At 36.1% G+C, this 19234-nt stretch overlaps 1 protein-coding gene across 2 annotated transcripts; it reads left to right on the top strand.

Annotated features, from left to right (window-relative positions):
* Positions 1-2178: 2178 nt before the first annotated feature.
* On the top strand, positions 2179-18805 carry LOC131427782 (putative serine protease 29). 2 transcript variants are annotated; one of them, XM_058591283.1, is made up of 8 exons: positions 2179-2647; positions 10793-11514; positions 17521-17666; positions 17731-17866; positions 17930-18074; positions 18129-18274; positions 18374-18567; positions 18627-18805. In XM_058591283.1, exons 1-7 carry the CDS (start codon positions 2548-2550, stop codon positions 18530-18532), a joined length of 1554 nt encoding a protein of 517 aa, XP_058447266.1. In that variant the 5' UTR covers positions 2179-2547; the 3' UTR covers positions 18533-18567; positions 18627-18805. The 2 variants fall into 2 exon arrangements, with proteins under 2 accessions (XP_058447266.1, XP_058447265.1); XM_058591282.1 differs by having other exon boundaries at positions 18374-18805.
* The last annotated feature ends 429 nt before the right edge of the window (positions 18806-19234 follow it).

The raw sequence follows: 19234 nt of genomic DNA, 5'->3' as shown, positions 1-19234 counted from the left end.
AGCTGCTTTTGTTTGATTTGAAATGATGAAATGAATCAGTTGCTGACATTTCATAAATATAGGATGGGCTGTTTTCCTCAACTTTTCGGGAAAGTTAACATCACAATCTGTAGCATACCGTCTCATTTATAATAATACGTCTATAATACGTGAAAAAAAATTTATTACTTATCAATCCATTTTGGACTTACAATGGATCGTTGATTTTGGTCGATGGATAGTGCTTGATCAAGTTATACAAGGAAGAGTTGTCTAGTGTTAAGGGCGGTGGTCCTTCCAGTAAAATACATCGTTTAGGTTTCATAGGGTGGTCTTTCCCTTCCACAAAAAATATTTCAGCGCAACAAACATCAATGTTATTTTATACGTGGTTAATATAAGTATGGGAATCTCTTTTTAAATTTGTAATTTCTGTATTAGTTAAGAAATTTATATCATGAATAGATCTAAAAAATACAAGATACAAATGAACGTCTGAATGAAATAATAGAATGCGTGCCACTTAGTAAGGAAACTTCGTTGAAGTATTTTTTAATGCAAAACCGGATACTAATTTTTCAATGTAAAATTCGGTTAAAAACATTCAAGCGAACTGACTGTATTAACCGTACAAAAAATCTTTGAATGGAAAAACTGGAGAAAAACTTGATCGATTCAAGTCCGATTTTACCACTCAACGTTTTTATCCGGTTTTTGCGTTCTTATGAACGATTGGAAGCGAAAACGGGATAGGTGCAACTTAGGCTGTGAACCATTCCGCGGTTAATTTTAACTTTTGGTTGAAATCTGAAACTTGAGCGGTTAGTTTGTGTCGAGTAGTTAAATTTAACTAAAACTGCGGCCCATTTTAAAGTTTGACGGATGGAAAGTTATTTGGGTTTATTTGGCAATAATTTTAACTAAAGAATTGATATTAGAATTTTCTTTGCAAGATCTTTTTCAGTGTCGGAAAATAACCATCGATCTGTCATAAATAACCACGCTTTCGAGCAGGGTTATTTTTGACAACATCAAAATAACCACTCGAGTGTCAGATTTCAACCCAAAGTTAAAATTAACCACGAAATGGTTCACAGCTTTAGTTCGGAAAACCCGTTTAAGTATTTTTGAATTCATAACCCGAAGAGCAAAAACCGGAAACGAGTTTTGCAATGCAAAAATCTTTTAAAAACATCATTTTCGCAAGAACCGGACGAAAAACTTTGAATGTAAAAACCGGAAAAAAACTTAACCCGAATAAAACATTTGTTTTGGAAGAACCGGTTGAATTTTTGTCCGGTTTTTGCATATAAAGTTTTTTGTTTGGTTCTGGCAGAAAGAATGTATTTAATCGATTCTTGCATTGCCAAATCCGTGTCCAGTTTTTGACTACAATGTTTTTATCCGATTTTTGCATTCAAAAATTCTTAATCGGGGTTTTGCAAACTAAGCTGCACTTATCCTATTTTTGCTTTCAGATGTTCATATATAAACCGTTTCATAAAAGTAAAATATGAAAAAGTAAAATTCATTCGTAAGGAAATCGCTTATAATTTAAAATCATTTATACAACTACAAGAAGAGCAGAAAATATTTGAAAACGATTTTTTTAAGTGTTTATTTATGCCTTTCAAAGTTAGAACAGGTTGAAAAATCTGTTGAATTTAATTTTCAAAAACTATCTGTTCTTTTTTTTTTGTTTCAATTATAGAGGCTGTCATTCGCCTCTTCGGGCTAGAAAAACTTTCTGACCCTATGTGCGGGGTTGGGAATCGAATCCAGGCGGGCGGCGTGAAACTATCTGTTCTTCAATAATGATCAAATTCATCATAAATAAATATAAACTCTAATGAATTCAAAATTTGAAAAATCTTATCAATTTATGATCAAACGATAAACGAGACAAAACTGTTTCTTCGTGTTGGCATCATAGCATTTAGACTCAGACCAAATAAATTGGACACCTTTCAGTGGAACGCGTGCAATGTTTTTAATCCACCCTAGCAGCGACGATCGCGCGCTAGTGAAACCGAAGAACGGGAACGTGGTAACGCGAGTATCCAAAAACAAGTAGCCTTAACAGGGGAACTAAGCAGGGACACGGCAGGGTACTGGGATGGATCCAGGTGGTGACGTCCCGGGAATATATAAATACATCATCAATAACCAATTCACATTACAGTTTGTTTTCAAACGGTTTCGAGACAGTGTCGTAGACGGACGTTCTTGGCGAAACGCTGTTGCAAATCTTGGCATAGCGGTCACTTCTGCAAAGCCAGTTCTTGGTTCGTTTTTTTTTCTTCCTGAAGATAAAGAACGTAGCGCGCGGTTGTTGATCGAAGCTTAGCCTGTCAAGTGTCGTTATTCGATAAATAGTGGCACAGCATCACTGAGTGAAGAAAAATTCAGTTAGTTTGGCAAAAGCAGGTGCAATTGTGAAATATTGTGCTCCAACATTCGGGAATGACTACAAACCAAGGGAAGAATTGTCGGAAACCTTTCACTATTATCATTTAATGTGTTTTATTCCGACATTTGAGAGGGAAACTTCAAGGTTTACTTCAAAAAATGAGAATTATAGTCAATTTGTGTACTGGACTTGTCATACTGAAACTAGTGGCAGCAGCTCATGCAAATGAAAGTACTACGGATTCTGTTGTCATAGAAGGTGGGTAAATGAGGTGCTATTGCATTTCACCATTATTTATTTTCAAGAAGTGAGTACAAATAACTTTGATGATTCTAATAGTAATAAATGGCCAGCCTTGCTCTCGGTATCTTAGAGCTCAAGCAGTGTGCCTTCAAACTTATATTTTTAAATAAAAAAATTGGCCAGCCTCCTAGTCTAATATAGTTTAAACGGTGTTTCCAATAAGAAGTGATTACTCGTTATGAGATATTATAGCATAGCACATTTTATCGTCTGCACTGTGTCTGTTAAAAACTGAAATTTGTAATGACTGTACTTTGAACAGTATTGTATTTGCATTATTTAAATCTCTAATCCAAACTGTCATACAATTAATGTACTCCGAAACTATATTTAAATAGGTCTCCATTGTTTAGACCGTTAGAGTCTGATGAGAAAACTAGTAATATGAATAATGTGACTGTTCTAAGATAAGTTAATCATGAATCTCTTTGTAATGATATAAATATTACTACTACATTGTTTTGTTATAAGATTTGTAGAGTAGAATCAAGTGGCAAAGACTGATTTATAGACCAGAAGAGCGTTGAATCTTAGGATATTTTCTTGTTTGTTTTTGTGTTGATTTTAACACGAAAACTTTATTCCCTGAATAGCAAAACAATTTACATTTAGCATTATTCGATATATATATATATATATATTGATTGTCTTGGAAAAAATGGTGCCCCTAATTAGAGCACATCTACCCCAGCATTAAAATGCGGGATTTTTTTTTAATACCGAATTCATAGACAATTGTATTTTTTCAATAACCCAATTGAAGGTTTTCGCGAAAAAAGATTATACCCGATCATGTTCCATACTTTCAAAAATCCTCGATTCATTTTTTCAATCTACCATTTTTTAGGAATCACCTAATTAGAAAATATTCGTAATTCACTTGTTTACCAATAACAGATGCCAAGATGGCATCACTACAATTGCTAATGATTTCAGTAATAATTGATAATGATCAAACCGGGTAAAGCCGAGATTTTCAGTTAGTTATTTGTATTTGCTGAGCACTTCGGTTAATTTCGGCAAGTTTTTGCCTCTGTCCCAAAACGTTTTTACGTGATACCCGAATCTACGAACGACAATTTTTCAGATGTTTCAATAAAAAACTTTTCACAAACAACGATTACATGTATTATATATCATTTGCACGTTTCCTAGATTAATCGAGAGATATTTTAAAAATTTTCTTTTTTTGCTCGATATGACAGTTAAAAATTATGAATACATCTCACCTTGTTTTTCCGAAACCGAAAATGAGATCCGAACAAAAGTCAAAGGACTCTATTTTTATAGACGTAGACCTTTTTAATTGAGTCTAAGTTTGTGCAAATCAATTCAGTAGTCTGTAAGGATATAAAGAGGGTTCTGTTTTTACGTTTTTGACCGGTTTTTCTGGTACTTCCGGAATCGGAAACTGGGAACCGGTACAGCTGAATTCGTGAATTATACATTAATTTGAAAGGTTGATTTTTGAAATTTATTTTATGAACAATCTTTGAAAATCGAATAATCAGCAGAAATAGTGATGATAATTAGCCTCCAAGAAGCTGCGATTTGACACTGCTGGATTATTTTCATTGGAGAGCGGCTTAAGATAAATGTTACGCCAACCATCCAGAAACAATTGAAGACCTCAAGCACGAAATTCAAGTTGCTATTGATGACATAAGGCCAGAAACAATTGAAAAGTTGCTCAAAAATTGGATTTATCGGATTGGCTACTCTGCCAAGCTAGCCGTGGAGGTCGTTTGAATGAAATTATTGTTCATAAATTAATTTAATGAATCAACATAAATGAATAATCATTGAAATCTATTAAACCGAATTTTTAAAATTGTATTTTTAAATTCGAAATTTTTCGTGGGACACCCTGTATAATCCATAAATTGAATCATTTTCGAGCCAAATTTAGAAGAATTTTTACATGTTTTGTTGCATCATTACTCTATGTCATATATATGCAATTCCATACACGATACCTTTTTTCGTAACCGAAGACCAGATCTGGATAAAATTCTATATCAACTTATGGAAACATAATTCTTTTCATTTAAATCCGAGTTTGCGAAGATCGGTGTAGCCGTCTCTCAGAAATTGGGATGATTTCCGGTTTAGAGCAAACGAGCACTTTCTCGGTACTTTCGGAACCAGGAACGATGATCAGGTATGTCCAAAGTAAACGTATTTGGTCATCAAATTTTTATACTTATCAGTCTGTGATTCCAGAACCGAAAGTCGTATCTGCACGGAGAACCCGCAGATCACAAAATTACAATATTGCAATTGTTGTTTCACGCCCTGGTTGTTTCAACTAAAATGTTGTTGATTTAACTAACATATCTATTGATTTTGACATAACCATTCAGGTGACATAACTATTCAGGAAATTGTTGTATTCAAATGCTGTCACTTGGCGGAGAACGAAGACAGCAAAAGGCAGAACAAAAAACCTCTTCATTTCACCAGAAGCGTTTCATATTGAAAATTTTCAATGGTAAATGAACGTCATGTATGTTAGTTAGGTAGTGGTCGTTTTATGTAAGTGAAAGTATGCAGAAGAATATAACAGTTAATCGTAAAACAGGTTTTCCATGTGTTAAATAGATATTCCTACAGTATAAATGTTTTAATTTCATCTGAGAGTAATGTATTCTAAGACAGTTCATGTGAATGTTATTAAAACCGCTTAACGCTTAAAAATTTGCTGCTAAAGTGAAATGGTACTATTTTTATTTTCTTGAAAGTCTATCGGTAGCATTAGGTTTACCAGCGAGCCATTCTGCAAGTGAAGGAAAAATTTCCTAATTCCCTGTGACCATTTTTCTGGTGAGTTCCCTTTTCATATCCTTTGTGAGTTTAGTGATAAAGATATAAGCAGTTAATTAGGTAAAATTTCGTTGTTCAAGCAGTGAACGATTAGCTGCCCCCGAAGAGGCTAACAGTAAAAAATATTTATTGCAATTGGCGTTTTAAGTTCAAATAACTGAATAATTGGTTGAAACAACTGAGACATTTTTTTGCTTTCATGCATACAAGTAACTTTTCTGGGATTGTGTCTTTGCTCAATTGCACGAGTGATATCTCATTGAAACGTTTCATTGTTCGCTCAGGGTTTGGCATTGCTCAACTAAAACGTTTCATTACTTGTTGGGTGTCGTTGCTAAGCTGCCAGCACGATAAATCAAAAATGACAGATTAGTTAAAACAACAATCGATTAGTTGTACCAAATTTTAACCAAACGAATTCAGAAAATCAACTAATATTCTGATTGAAATGGGATCGCGGGTGGTTCCGTGTGGATGAACTTCAGTAGGGTTTGTAAGCCCTACAAAGCCCAGATTGTAAGCCCTTTCATTTGAACCTAAGCGTGCGAAAATTGGAAGATCGAAACCGGAAGTCAGATTGAGATGAAATTCAATTGGAAACTATGGTTTTATAGTGGCCTTTAATTTGAATCTAAGTTGAAGATAATCGGTTGAGCGGCCTCTGAGAAAATCAATTTTTTTTCATTTTTTTGCACATCACGCTTTTTTAATTTTTTTTTCTCTTTTTACCCCATTACTCCTGAACCGGAAATTCGATTCCGGGTAAACTTCAATTTCAGGCTATGCGACCAATAGACCTTTAATTTGACTCTTAGTTTGTGAAAATCGGTTCAGCCATCGAGTGCACATTTTTGTCACATACACACATTCATACACACACATAAATACACACAAACTGAGTCGAATAGTCTGAGTTCAAAAGTCGGTTTTCACAGCGTTTTCTTAGTCTTTCTACATGAGAAAAATCCATATGACGGAGAAATATTCCAAAACTTCAGTTCCTATTGATAGGCCCTGTCAGTTGACGGCCAAACATATCCATTCCGGTTATACCAGTCCCCGGCTCCCGGTTCCGGAAGCATAGAAAATAGTGATCACAAACTCTAAAATGGAACCAACTCACATTTCTCAACGATGGCTTGATCGATTTTCACAAACTTTTCAAATGAACAAATAAAAGACTATAATTTTATACGAAACTCCTGAATTCCAGCCGGATCTTACTTACGGTTCCAGAAATTCAAAGTGGTGAGAGTCAAAAATTTCAAATATTCATATAAAGCGTACATGCGCTGGGGTACGCAAGAAGAAAACACATCACCACCTCTACGAACGAAGCACACAGCTTGCAGTGTTCATTTTTTGCATACGCGGTAGAGAAAGCGAAAACCAGCATCGAAGTTTGGTTTTGAAAACAGACACGATTCCATTGCATTGAAGAAATCAGCATCACTGTTTAGGCACGAATGTCTGTTGCCGATGTGTGATTTTGGTTGAACACGGTGCTAAGGTTGAGACAAATCATAGCCACATTACGGGGTCTGCGTCCAAAAGAATAAAAAAAATCAATATATTAGAGTTGCTTCGCGATGTATATGGAATTTTCACAGCCGATAGTACAGTAATATGGTACCGGTGGTGTAGTGATGTCAATGAAAACTGCAAGTAATATTTGAATACATGCTGTGACCAAAATTGATTAAAAATCCAATCACAAAACCTAGTTTATGCAGCTGATTTAAAAATAATAATCTGTTTAGCTAGAATTTCATGTAGGGGTAAATAGAGTAAAATCCATCCTCTATGGAAATGGTTCTATATCTTAACTAAAGAGAATAACACGTGAGAGTTACGTGCGTGACTAACTTTCGTCACCATTATATCTCATAATTACGAACAAATACTCACAAATGTATAGAAAATACATGAAATATCTTATTTTTCATAACCCTTAAAAATTGTCCATTGCAATATATGCGGGGCAAGACGCCCGATCGTGGAAAACATGGAAAGTATACTTTTTACAATGACTGAGTGGAAACATATATTGGAAAAGATAAATGAATGAAAAACTTACAGAGAAGATGGTTGTTTGGAAAAAGATATGCTCAGAGACAGGACTCGAACCTGCGTTCTTATGCATTCCGTGCATACACGCTACCATTTCGCCATCCTAAGCCTTGTGATAGACACAGCTCTAAAGCACGACTAGGTATGATAAAGCATACATCGAACATGCATCCTAGCCGTCTCATGACCGGTGCCATATATCCAAACATCTTCTCTGTTCATCAAACACTAGACTTCTCACTATATGCCTATTTTCCGCTCAAGCACTGAGTAGGAGATTGTATTTATAATCGCTTGTTACCTTCTCTACTGGTGACAGTCTTTGGCTGGATATCGTCAGTGACAGACCCTATGATATTCTGCAATTTTCTACCAGAAATATACATTTTAAATGACGCGTAGTTACGGTTATCTGAATATAGAGGCAGGATGATCTTAAATAACGGGCGAACATCAATCTTGTCATGAGCTAAACTCATGACAACATCGGGGCAAAAGGCACCCTCATAAAGCTTCTTCTTCTGATAAAAAAAATATTTTAGCCTTTTTGTGGACGAAATGTTTGCTAGATGGAAGATTGTTCACTATCATTCAATCAATTGATACATAATTTTTGTAAAAGAATTCTTAAGCATTTTGCCTCACACAATTCGGGTCATTTTACCCTTGAAAACATGGGACGATAACTTTTACCATACAATGCATATTCATTGTCTGTATTACAACTAATTGTAGAAAAACAAAGCATTGACAAAGATGTTCACTGGTTACCCCATAAAAATCGTCTACCTTACTCTAGAAAGTTACTATAGAACGAACATCAAAAATTACATATAATGGAGACATAATTGTTTTTTGGTTATTTTTCCAGATGTGAGTAAACCATCACTACCAAAATTTTATAGTAATCTATTGTCATGGCGGTCTTTCAGTTTCATTAAAATTTCAGTGAAAAAAATTAATTAATTCTGAGCAAAGCAAGAGGTGCATTTTGCCTCGGGGATGCGTTTTACCCCATCTTCCCGTACAAAAGTAACAGAAGTGTAGGATTCTGCTGTGTTCTAATGTTTTCGAATAATTTTATTAACATTTATTTTTGAACTCAAGCGAAAACTTTGAATTTCGTTTTCAACAATTTAAATTGCCACAACTTACTGGACTTGGCGGGACAGCTTGTTATGTATTTCCCAAAGTTGAGCCATACTTGAAGGAATTGTATTTTCAGAAGTTTTTTGTTTTTATATGTATTCATTATTTCGCATGTCCAAACACATTCAAAGCAATAATTCGGTTGTTGGCGTGATGCCGGGACAAATTACTTCCCTGATTAGCATAATGATTAGTTTGGGCGATTAACTTATCGGCTCATGCTACCCAAGGGGAGAGTTAGTATAGTATTCACGGCGAAGCTCTTCTCGTACCTGACAGGAATTGATCGGACAAAAATTGAAAGTAATAAAATAATGTTTTTGGATTGAGCTTACGCTTGTGATGTGTTGTTGACTGGACTCAACTTCAGTGCAACGGAAATACCTCTGAAGTGAGTTTGTTGAATGATTTATGACCATTGGTTTTGTGTATCATTATCAGATCATTCGTAATTCTAGAATGCACAGTGTATCCGTTTGCATTTCGATGTTAACTATAAGTGTATTGAAAATAGCAACAACTTCACGTCTGCCTAGCGGTTTATGTTGAACTGCAGGTGGCATAACAGCTCAACAAAAACTGTTATACACTGACGAGTCTAAGACGAAACGTAAAGATAATGAAATTGGTTATGTGCCCTAGCACAAAATAAGGTTTTATTGTTTGAGTCCAAAAGTTTACGACTTAAAGTGTATAGGTAAATAAAATAATTGAATAAATCAATCAGATAAAATCTTACTAATTTTAAAACCGAAACAGTTTTCTACAAACAATTTGGCTGACGAACTTCTTAATCCGAATTTGGTTTACGAAGAGATTCTATCTTCTACTCTCGCACTCAATACTATGTCACCATGTTGTAGCAAGGTGATTTAGAAGTGGAATTCGTATGGAACTGTCGATATAAATCCCACGTCGGTCCTATACTTATAACATTTAATGCTGCCTTGCGATGCTCAATATCTATATAAATAAACTAGCTGAATTCAAACATTTATAATAATATTCAACGTTTTTCAACCAAATACCAATCAAAATACTACTATAAAGTACTGGTTGTATCTAAAAGAAATAATTTTCGAAACATAAAATTCAATACATGCTATCCCGAGTGACATTGAGAATTCAATGGTCATTTAATTTTGTTTTCGTTTCACTATATTAAAAAAACACATTCACATTACGCTCAAGTTCATTTCGGTACAATCAGCACAAAATTAAGACATTTTTCATAAGTTATGAGTACACTTCAAATTTATTTCTGCGCAAGACATTTAGGGCAATGTCATGTCAACAAGTATTAGTGTTTTATTTTCTCTGCTGCTGGATAAATTAAGTTTGAATGTTTCGAGGATGCTTATTTTTACCCTTCCACTCCGAAACCACACGTCGATGCGAATGAGTACACATTCCTTCCCCGCGTTCATTTGTGGTACGTCGTAGCCACTCGTAAAATTGCAATTTTATTCCGATGACAAACGGAATTTGACGCCTACAAACAGAAGAAACGGAATTCTTGTGAGATATTTTTAGCATCGATTTAAGATTAATCGACACAGATTTTATGTACAGTTTCGGTCATAAACAAATGCAGCTTTCTTATGAAATTACACTAACCTAAAAAAAAAGAATCAATTCAAAATAATTTGGATCGTTTAAAGAGCAGCACTTGCCATATTTTTAGTATCAAACGTTGAACGAATTTACAAAGCAAAACTACTAATCTGTTGCCAGAACCAAAATGTCAGGACAGTGTTTTGGCCAACACTGTACCTACCCGATCGCTCCCAACAGGATTGGATTCTTAATATACTTGCCCGTGATACACAAAATAAATATAAAATGAATTGCTACTTTATATGCAAATTAATTCCAATAAATTCCAGACGAACGCAAAGTAACGAGAGTGAATGAACCCCGAAATCTTAAAAGTTCAGTTAGTATTTGACGGAACGGAGATTGATGCCTCGGTGTGATTCATACAAACCGATCGCGACGTTGATTTATTGCTTGTTCTTGTTGTTTTGATGTGCTCCTTTGCTTTTTCGGTACTTTCAGCTAGCGGCAATTTTAAGCCACGCCAACCTCGCCATATATGGCTGACAACACGTATGACAACATGGGCACAGGCGCTTGGAGACGGAAGTCCATGTCTTACGACGAAAGGACAGCTCGGATCATGTACGTCGTTTCGCAAATGTTACCCCTACTTTAAGGTTCCAGATCTGAGCGTATGGGAATCGTGGGTGCTGGGAAATTACGACACCTGTAGCTATTTCAACGATGAAGGAAGACAGGCGTTCGGTGTTTGCTGTACGAATCCAATTACATCGCTTCCTTCAACAGAAACTAGTACCGAGTCCAGTATCTCGACGTCACCAGCCGTTGTCGGGTCTGGGAATGAAGTAGACGAAGGATTGAAGCAGAAACCACCGAAAAATAACAACTACCCAAGTTGGCCTCCACCTATTCCAACACATCCACCAGACCACACAGCGGCAACTCACCCGCCAGCATTCACCACATCAACGGTTGCATCGTTGGTGTCCGATTCAACTAGCAAAAAACCTGTGAGTACAACGTGGCCCACAAAACCGATGCGTCCGACAGGACCGAACCAACCTACCAACCCGCCAATGGTTTGGCCTCCTCCAGTTCCAACTCATCCTCCTACACCATCGTTTGAACTGACGACGACCAGTTCGGTTGGCAGTCCAGGAGGAGGTGCAGGAGAGGGCGGTTCGTTCAACGTTGGATGCGGCATGAAAAATGGAAACCCGGTAAGTAGGAAACGAGTAAATGCTAACTCATCGTTTTCATACGGTCCTTGAAACAAGGAACTTCAAGAATAAATATTATCTTAAACAAATTTGGGACGGTTTGCACAATTTCACATTTTCGCTTCGATACCCAATTCTGAATTGGTTCAACCGGAAGGTAGTTTTGTCGTGAATACGACTTACTTTACTATGGGGTACCTTTTCAAAATTTACCCTCTGAGGAGTGATAAGTTTTTGATCGAGAATATCTCTTGTTGTATCTAACAAATCAACATAATTTTTGCTACATACCATCGGAAATATGATCACAATTTTATGATAAAATTTTCAGTTGTGTGACATAATCTCAAATATTTCAAAATTAAACTTTTCTGAAATGTTTGGTATAAACGAGTATCAAAGAGGATAATTCATAAGGCGCGTTTGCCTTTCTCGCTGCTCATAGCTCAGTGATCTGTGAAAGGATTTATATAATCTAACTACCAATAGAATCGAATTTTTTCAACTTAAACGTGTATAACAAAAGCATTGAAGTATTTCAATAGTACACTCTTGAAAAACCGGACTCACACAATTTGGTCCTTCTGAAAGGCAGGAATGAATCCCGTACAGCACCCTGACAGTTTCTTTGAATGAAATGCAAATCCGAAATGAAATAATCGACCTTAAAATTCTATATGCTGCTATATTTATTGCCGTTAGGACCGCTCATTAGTGAAAAAGCTACAAACGAAATCACGTAAAAAGAAACCTCTTAAAAAAACTTGGATCAGTTTGGATTCTATCGCCACTGCGAGTAGATGTATTTTGTGTCGTTTGCAAAGCTAGTTTCGCTTCTGACAAGAGCGATTACGTCACAGCTGCCAGTCATTTGCATTGGTGGAAAAACAATGGTGGGGAGCATCACACAAAATCAGCCGTTCTGATGGCTCTAAAAGTTTTCTTAAGAACTATTAGGTTTTTTTGCTTGCAAAACTAAGGATATCAGTTTATTGCAAATCTAGAACTGTTTGATTTGATTTGAGCATTTTTCGCTGTGTGAAATTCACAGTAATTGAGATCAAGTGAAGCCTTCTTTGTTTTTGCGAAAAATGTGAAAAAGGGGAATGCTTGCACAATTCATACAATTTTTTTTTAAGATTTATTGGTTAACCATTTCAAAACCGAGTTACAATAAAATACATAAATTAGTATCTGATATAATGAGAGTGGGATTTTAAAATTATTGTGAAACCTCCGATGTGTGTTCCTAGCTGGGCTTCAATAAACAATTCATACAATTGATCAACTAATTGATATTCGGAAGTGTTGAGGAACATGTCAGTTGTTTTCGTATTCACGACATCCAGTTATGTCTCTGACTTTACCCACCCGCCTTTTTTTCGAGGATGTTAATCGAGCAGTGGAAACGGAGGGTTACTGTTGTTTTTTAACTGTATTTGTTATTTAGTTTGCATAGCGATCAGTACAACAAATTACTTAAGCTTCAATGTAAATTCAATCCTTTTGCATAAGACGCTGTAAAGTTGCTTCTGGTTTTAGTTTAAATTTCACCCACCTACTTAAAAAAATCATTTGCGAAATGGTCAAATCGATTGAAGAGGATATCCATATCGAACGCTCGGTCGGTTCTGTCTAAAACCACTCGATCTTATTATCTTACCTTATTGATCCAGCTCCAGCTTTCGTTTTCCATTTGAGTGCTACATGAACTATGCGAAACTCGAGCTCGATCGTTAAAGTTATATTTTCGCACCCGCGGTTCAAAATATGTCTGGGGTAGTGGGTCGTAAGGGAACACCGATTTTTTACAAGAAAGTCATTTAGACATTTTCCTATAAATTTAACGAGGAAAGAAAGCTTGTTTGTAGGGGAAGTTATTGAAAGGAAACCGATTATTAACTCCAACCGTGGCTTATTTTTCAATATAGCACTACTGCTGATGGTCGGTTAATTTGAGTTGTTTGGTGCCATCATAATAGTTCTTCAGCAAGTATTCAAGTGAAAGCAATGCCTCAAAACACATTGTGAAGACTCAGAAAAATATAACTTTTTAGTTTTATGAAATACGAATCTCGGCAATGTTTTAAATAAAAAAAAATACAATACATAAACCTTCTATCTTGTATAGTTTACAATATATGGACGATTCAACCACAGCGAACAGACATCCAAGAAGAGATCTCAATGTCTGTAAGAAATTTAACGATTGTTTGGTTAAAATGACCACCAAGTAATAGAGAGGCGATTCGAGCAGCGTAGAGTATGATTGCCAACGTCACTCTTTCCTCTATGACAAGACGAAACCAAACTAACGTCTGCAGGGAGCATCTGCAGAATTTCAATTCTCATTCTTTCATCGATGTATTGAAAATCTGCGACGCTTGGCTATTAAGAGTGTCTAAAATAAGATAAATAGAAGTAATTGCATCCCAGAACCTCTTTGGAAACCAAAACTACGACAAATTCGAGCAGTAACAGGTAAAACTCTTTGTGAAACCTTTTTCTGTCATTTTCGATTCTCATAGCTTCGGTTGAATACCGACACTGCATACTATGAGATTTTAACTGAAAACAACAATTGACTGAAAGGGCAAATGAAAGAAAGAACACAATTTTGAAACTACTGTTCCACTTATGTTATTGACTACACATGGACTTCGTTCTTATGGTTAGACAGTGAAGCTGAGAGTGACAAAAATTTCTCATCATTTTCGTCTATTTTGAGTAAATGAAAATGACTTTTATTAGCTCTGCCCATGGCACAATTTGTCACATTTCTGAACCCCTCTAAACAGTTATTATGATCAACCCCCCTCCCTCTTCTACTTCGATTACATTTTTATAAATTCTATTGGTGTAATGATGCCTTTTCATAAATGTTTGCATCATTAAGAACACCAAACAATTTGTTTCAATCTCCGTTCATTCACAAAGCGCGTTGTTCAAACGTTACGGCTTGTGATGCTGTTGATGCTATAGCATATATTTGGTCTTCTGAAGTACCCGAACGTCGATTTTGTTGGTTCACCAGTCACTACATTTGAAAGCCTGTTTCAATTCACCTGTTAGTGTAAAGGGCCTTTCCCATAAAAATGTAAATTACTCTTCGGATAATTTACATTTCACTCTTGAGTTGTAGTTCATACTACAACTAGAGATATTAGCGATAAGAAAATGGATTTCGAAAAGATTGGTGTAGTACCCAGTAGAAATTATCAATGAACATTTCATTAAAAAAAACCTAATTACAATAATTATTCGCGTTTTCATTTAGTGTGTAATTCGTGGAAAGAAACCATCCCTGACGGATGGATGCTTTGATGTACATGAGAAAGTTAGCGCATTCACTCGTGTAAGCATGGACGACACAGTCGTACATACGCGATTCCAAAAATTAAAAAACAAAAAAAAATTGGAGACCGATAAAGAAAATGATTACGACAGTTGGTAATAATTTTTTCTATTGTGAACTTTGATTACACTTTTTGCTGGTTTATTTATGATTTCTGGACTGACAGTGATTTCCATTTTTCGGTTTTTAGCGATATCAAACTAGAGGTTATAAGAGGAGATTCGGATAGTAAATGGTAAAAAACTTTTACCTCTATTTTCTGACTTCTCCAGTAGAAGGTAAATGTTTAGCTGCGAGAAGCCTTCTTAAGTGTCCCTATTGTCACGTCTCACTTTTCCACACTTTATCTTCACATACTTACCCTTTCTTGCAACCAGATATACTACCGGTCCAAAATTTGGGTCCACTTCACAATGTTGATGAAATGTTAAAAAATCCATGATTTTTTATTTGTTTTGGCTCTTTCTTGGCACTTTTCTCATTACTGTATTCTTAAAAAACACTACAATTTAGAACCAATTCTTCGCATTGAATAACCTACGCCATGTAGTGTAACTCGTGTCTCTACATTTAGCTCTGCTTTTCGACCCATTTCTCTACTAATGAAATATAAAACATAAACATTTTTATAATGAGATGATATTTTCCAAATTACGTTGATTTACATAAAAAAAATTTATCGAACACTTATGACTTTGAATGCAAAATATGTTCTACTCGCCTTCTGCAAAGAAAAATGTAACAAATAGTTGTAAAAGCTCCAGACTTTTTTTGTTGCAGACTTTTTTAAACGAGTTTTTCGCAGACTTCCGTCAAAATTCACAGACTTTTGAAATGGTCGCGCCGTTTTTTCAGTTTTCCTTTGACATACTTTATAGATAAATGAAAGTCCGCAAACATTTTTTCGGATTCACAGACTTTTGCAATCCTGCCCGAAGAAATCTTTACCTGGACTCTCTGACTCTGGTACTGTCCTAAACGCTGACCAGTAGCAAGACGCACTTGCTTGACGAAATCCACTGAGTTGTCTACGTAGTTGGTTAGAATTAAAAAATAAAGCAAATGGATCCAAACTTTTGATCGGTAGTGTATGTTGAAATTTGAACAAACACATCAAACATAGTTTCTCTTACAAGTTTTTAACGATATTTTATTCAAAAAAATGTTACACTGAAACACCAAATTGGCGGTTATAAAATTGTCATGAAACGGTTGCATAAAAAACCCCTTTAAATTCTTACTGGACTGCTTGAACCCAATAAATTCTTACTGGACTGCTTGATTTTTCAGTGCTCGATCGGCTCAGTGCTAGAATTTTCGCCTGAGTTGGCTGCTCGATCAACCCGATTGACAGTGGCATTATAAATGTCATTGAATATTCGCTCATTTTATGAATGTGTTAGTGTAAAAGTAAGGTGACTTACGTCATTTCACTACACTCCAGCTAGAGGAATGGATGATGCTGACTTAGGTAGGCCGTTTTGTTAATTTCCAGCGAACTTCAACAGTTTATGGTTTTACTAGTTCTGTATATCCGAAAAACTTGAAGATTTAAATGTATATATTCAGTTATATAATGTTTTCATTTACAAATAAACTAATAATCAGCACGAAAACGTGCAAAATCGAGAAAACGAATTGAATTCAGTCCGCATCTTCTCACTCAATCCCGACAGATTTCCGAATCAACCGGTTGTAGGCGAAATTCAATCGGCGAATCGGTTGTTGAACTGGAGTTGGAATTGATACGGAATTCATTATGATTTCCACATGAAATTCCGAATGAAAATTTCTCGTCGATGTTGTGCTTTCTTCATCCGTAACAGCATATGTATGTACTGGTGTGGTTCATAACTCACCTTTGTTTACCACCCATCATTAGATTCCTGAATGATAGAAAATTGATAATTTCCAGCGATTTGTGCACCCAAGCTCATATAAATTGACCAAAATTATCATCGCATACCTTCAGTTTAAACGTTTGAATGCATCATCTGTCAATACTAACTAATGTCGTTTTCGCTTGAGAAAACTGAAACTGACCCAGGGTAGTTTCATCAAACAAACACTTTTCATGAAACTTTGTTGATTTCGCACTTAGCAACGAGGGTTCGAGCAAACCTGATATAAAACCAGGTTCGAAACTGACTCGATTTTCAGTTCAACAACATTAAACATAGGTTCAAAACTGGCTTCAAACAAACGGTTTGACAGCAGTTATAGTGGAAACTGGGTTAGGTTTAGCATCAAGCGAAAACGACATAAGTAGTTCAATTTACTCGCCCCTTTTGTATTTTTTGCTGATCATCATCACAAACGATTTTCTACATCAATCATTTCCGAATCAGCAGTGATTTTTTGGAATTTTGATCTTGACTGATCTTGACAGAATCATGATAATAAAAATATGTTATGTACACCAACATTGAGCTTAAGTGCAGTGATCTTAGATTTTCTCAGCCCTGATTACTTGCTATTATATTGATGGTTCTACATAGGTCTGCTAATGGACCGCCTTACTCTGCAGGACATTCTTAGCCTACTGCGATTACTAAAAGCAAAGTCAAAATATCTGATCAAAGTACACATTTATATCATGTTCCAGATTTTACTATGAGCCACTGATAAGAGTATGTTATTCTGATTAACAGGATACGGAACGAATAGTGGGCGGACATAATGCTGATCCCAACGAGTGGCCTTGGATTGCGGCACTGTTTAACAATGGACGCCAATTCTGTGGTGGTTCGCTGATTGACAACATTCACATTCTCACAGCAGCCCATTGCGTGGCTCAGTAGGTGCAACAACGATTTCCATTGATTTGCAATTTAGTGCTACTACTTATTCTTTTTCTGCAGTATGAGCTCTTGGGATGTAGCCCGTCTGTCTGTCAAACTAGGAGACCATAACATCCGATCAAATACCGAGGTAACACACATCGAGCGACGCGTAAAACGACTTGTGCGACATCGTGGATTTGATTCACGAACATTGGTAAATATTCACACACCTTATCTACCAGTAAACAATAGAATTGCTAAATTCAAATGTTTTCAGTATAACGATGTTGCGGTATTGACCATGGATCAACCCGTACAATATACGAAATCTGTTCGACCCATCTGTTTGCCAGGGGGCGGTAGCTCCCGAGCCTATAATGGTCTAACAGCTACAGTGATTGGATGGGGAAGTTTACGAGAAAGTCATATTGCTGGAAATCCTCTTCTAGCTGATCACTAAAACACTTTCCTTACAGATGGGCCGCAGCCTGCAGTTTTACAAGAGGTTAACCTCCCAATTTGGACTAACGGGGAATGTAGCAGGAAATATGGTGCAGCAGCTCCGGGTGGTATCATAGAATCAATGCTATGCGCCGGACAGGCGGCAAAGGACTCTTGCAGTGTGCGTATAGAAAATGGTGTAAATGTTTCACCTGCATAATACTACACTGTGCATACTAGTCCTGGATGTAACGAATATTTTATTTTTGTTTTTCTGTAGGGAGACTCCGGCGGACCACTGATGATAAACGATGGCAGATGGACTCAGGTCGGTGTTGTTTCTTGGGGAATTGGATGTGGTAAGGGTCAGTACCCGGGTGTGTACACCCGAGTCACATCATTTATGCCTTGGATTACGAAGAATTCTAAGGACAATTGAATGACTAGACGAAGCGTTCGAAGAATTGATCAACGGTTAAAAATATCATTGATTATAGCTGATAATTTATTAAAATTTGATCACGTGCTTGCAGATTTACTGTTATCTAACCAAGAACGCCTCACTTGCATCTATTTGTTGCTTAGTATATTTTGTAAATGATGCCATTTTGAACGTAAACAGTATTTTTTTGTGTATAAATGATGGATTATGCAACACCACTGTTCTGAACAGTACTAACACTAGAATCTCAATAAAACAATTTAAAACAGACTGTTGTCGATTTCTCATATTACTCAGATTTTCGAAATTTTTGATGAATAAAATCTAGGTTCAGACACACAGAACAGACATCCTAGCTAGTACAAACACTTTCAAAAAAGCTGTTTAAAGCAAACAAGTAAAAATCTGTTGAAAATCACCGTGCGGCACGCATGAATTACCATTGTATGAAAACTCGAACGCAAAAGGGATAAGGGATTACTGGGCTGTTCAGAAGAACTCCAAAAATACGGCTGTGTAATGTCAGAGACACTGACTGATGTGAATACAAATAGAACTGTGGATATCAGTGGTACGCCAATTACGGTTTTCACAATATTTAAATTGCTTTATAAGAGCTAATTTTAGTTTGTTGAGAGCTAAGAATGGTGAGGAAACAAATGAAACGTTTAATAATCTAAACTTCTGACATATAGATCA

Source organism: Malaya genurostris, chromosome 2, assembly GCF_030247185.1.
Source record: "Malaya genurostris strain Urasoe2022 chromosome 2, Malgen_1.1, whole genome shotgun sequence".
NCBI classification, from domain to species: Eukaryota; Metazoa; Arthropoda; class Insecta; order Diptera; family Culicidae; genus Malaya; species Malaya genurostris.
The sequence above is the reverse complement of the archived record's forward strand: the minus strand, read 5'-3'. Positions and strand labels throughout refer to the sequence as shown.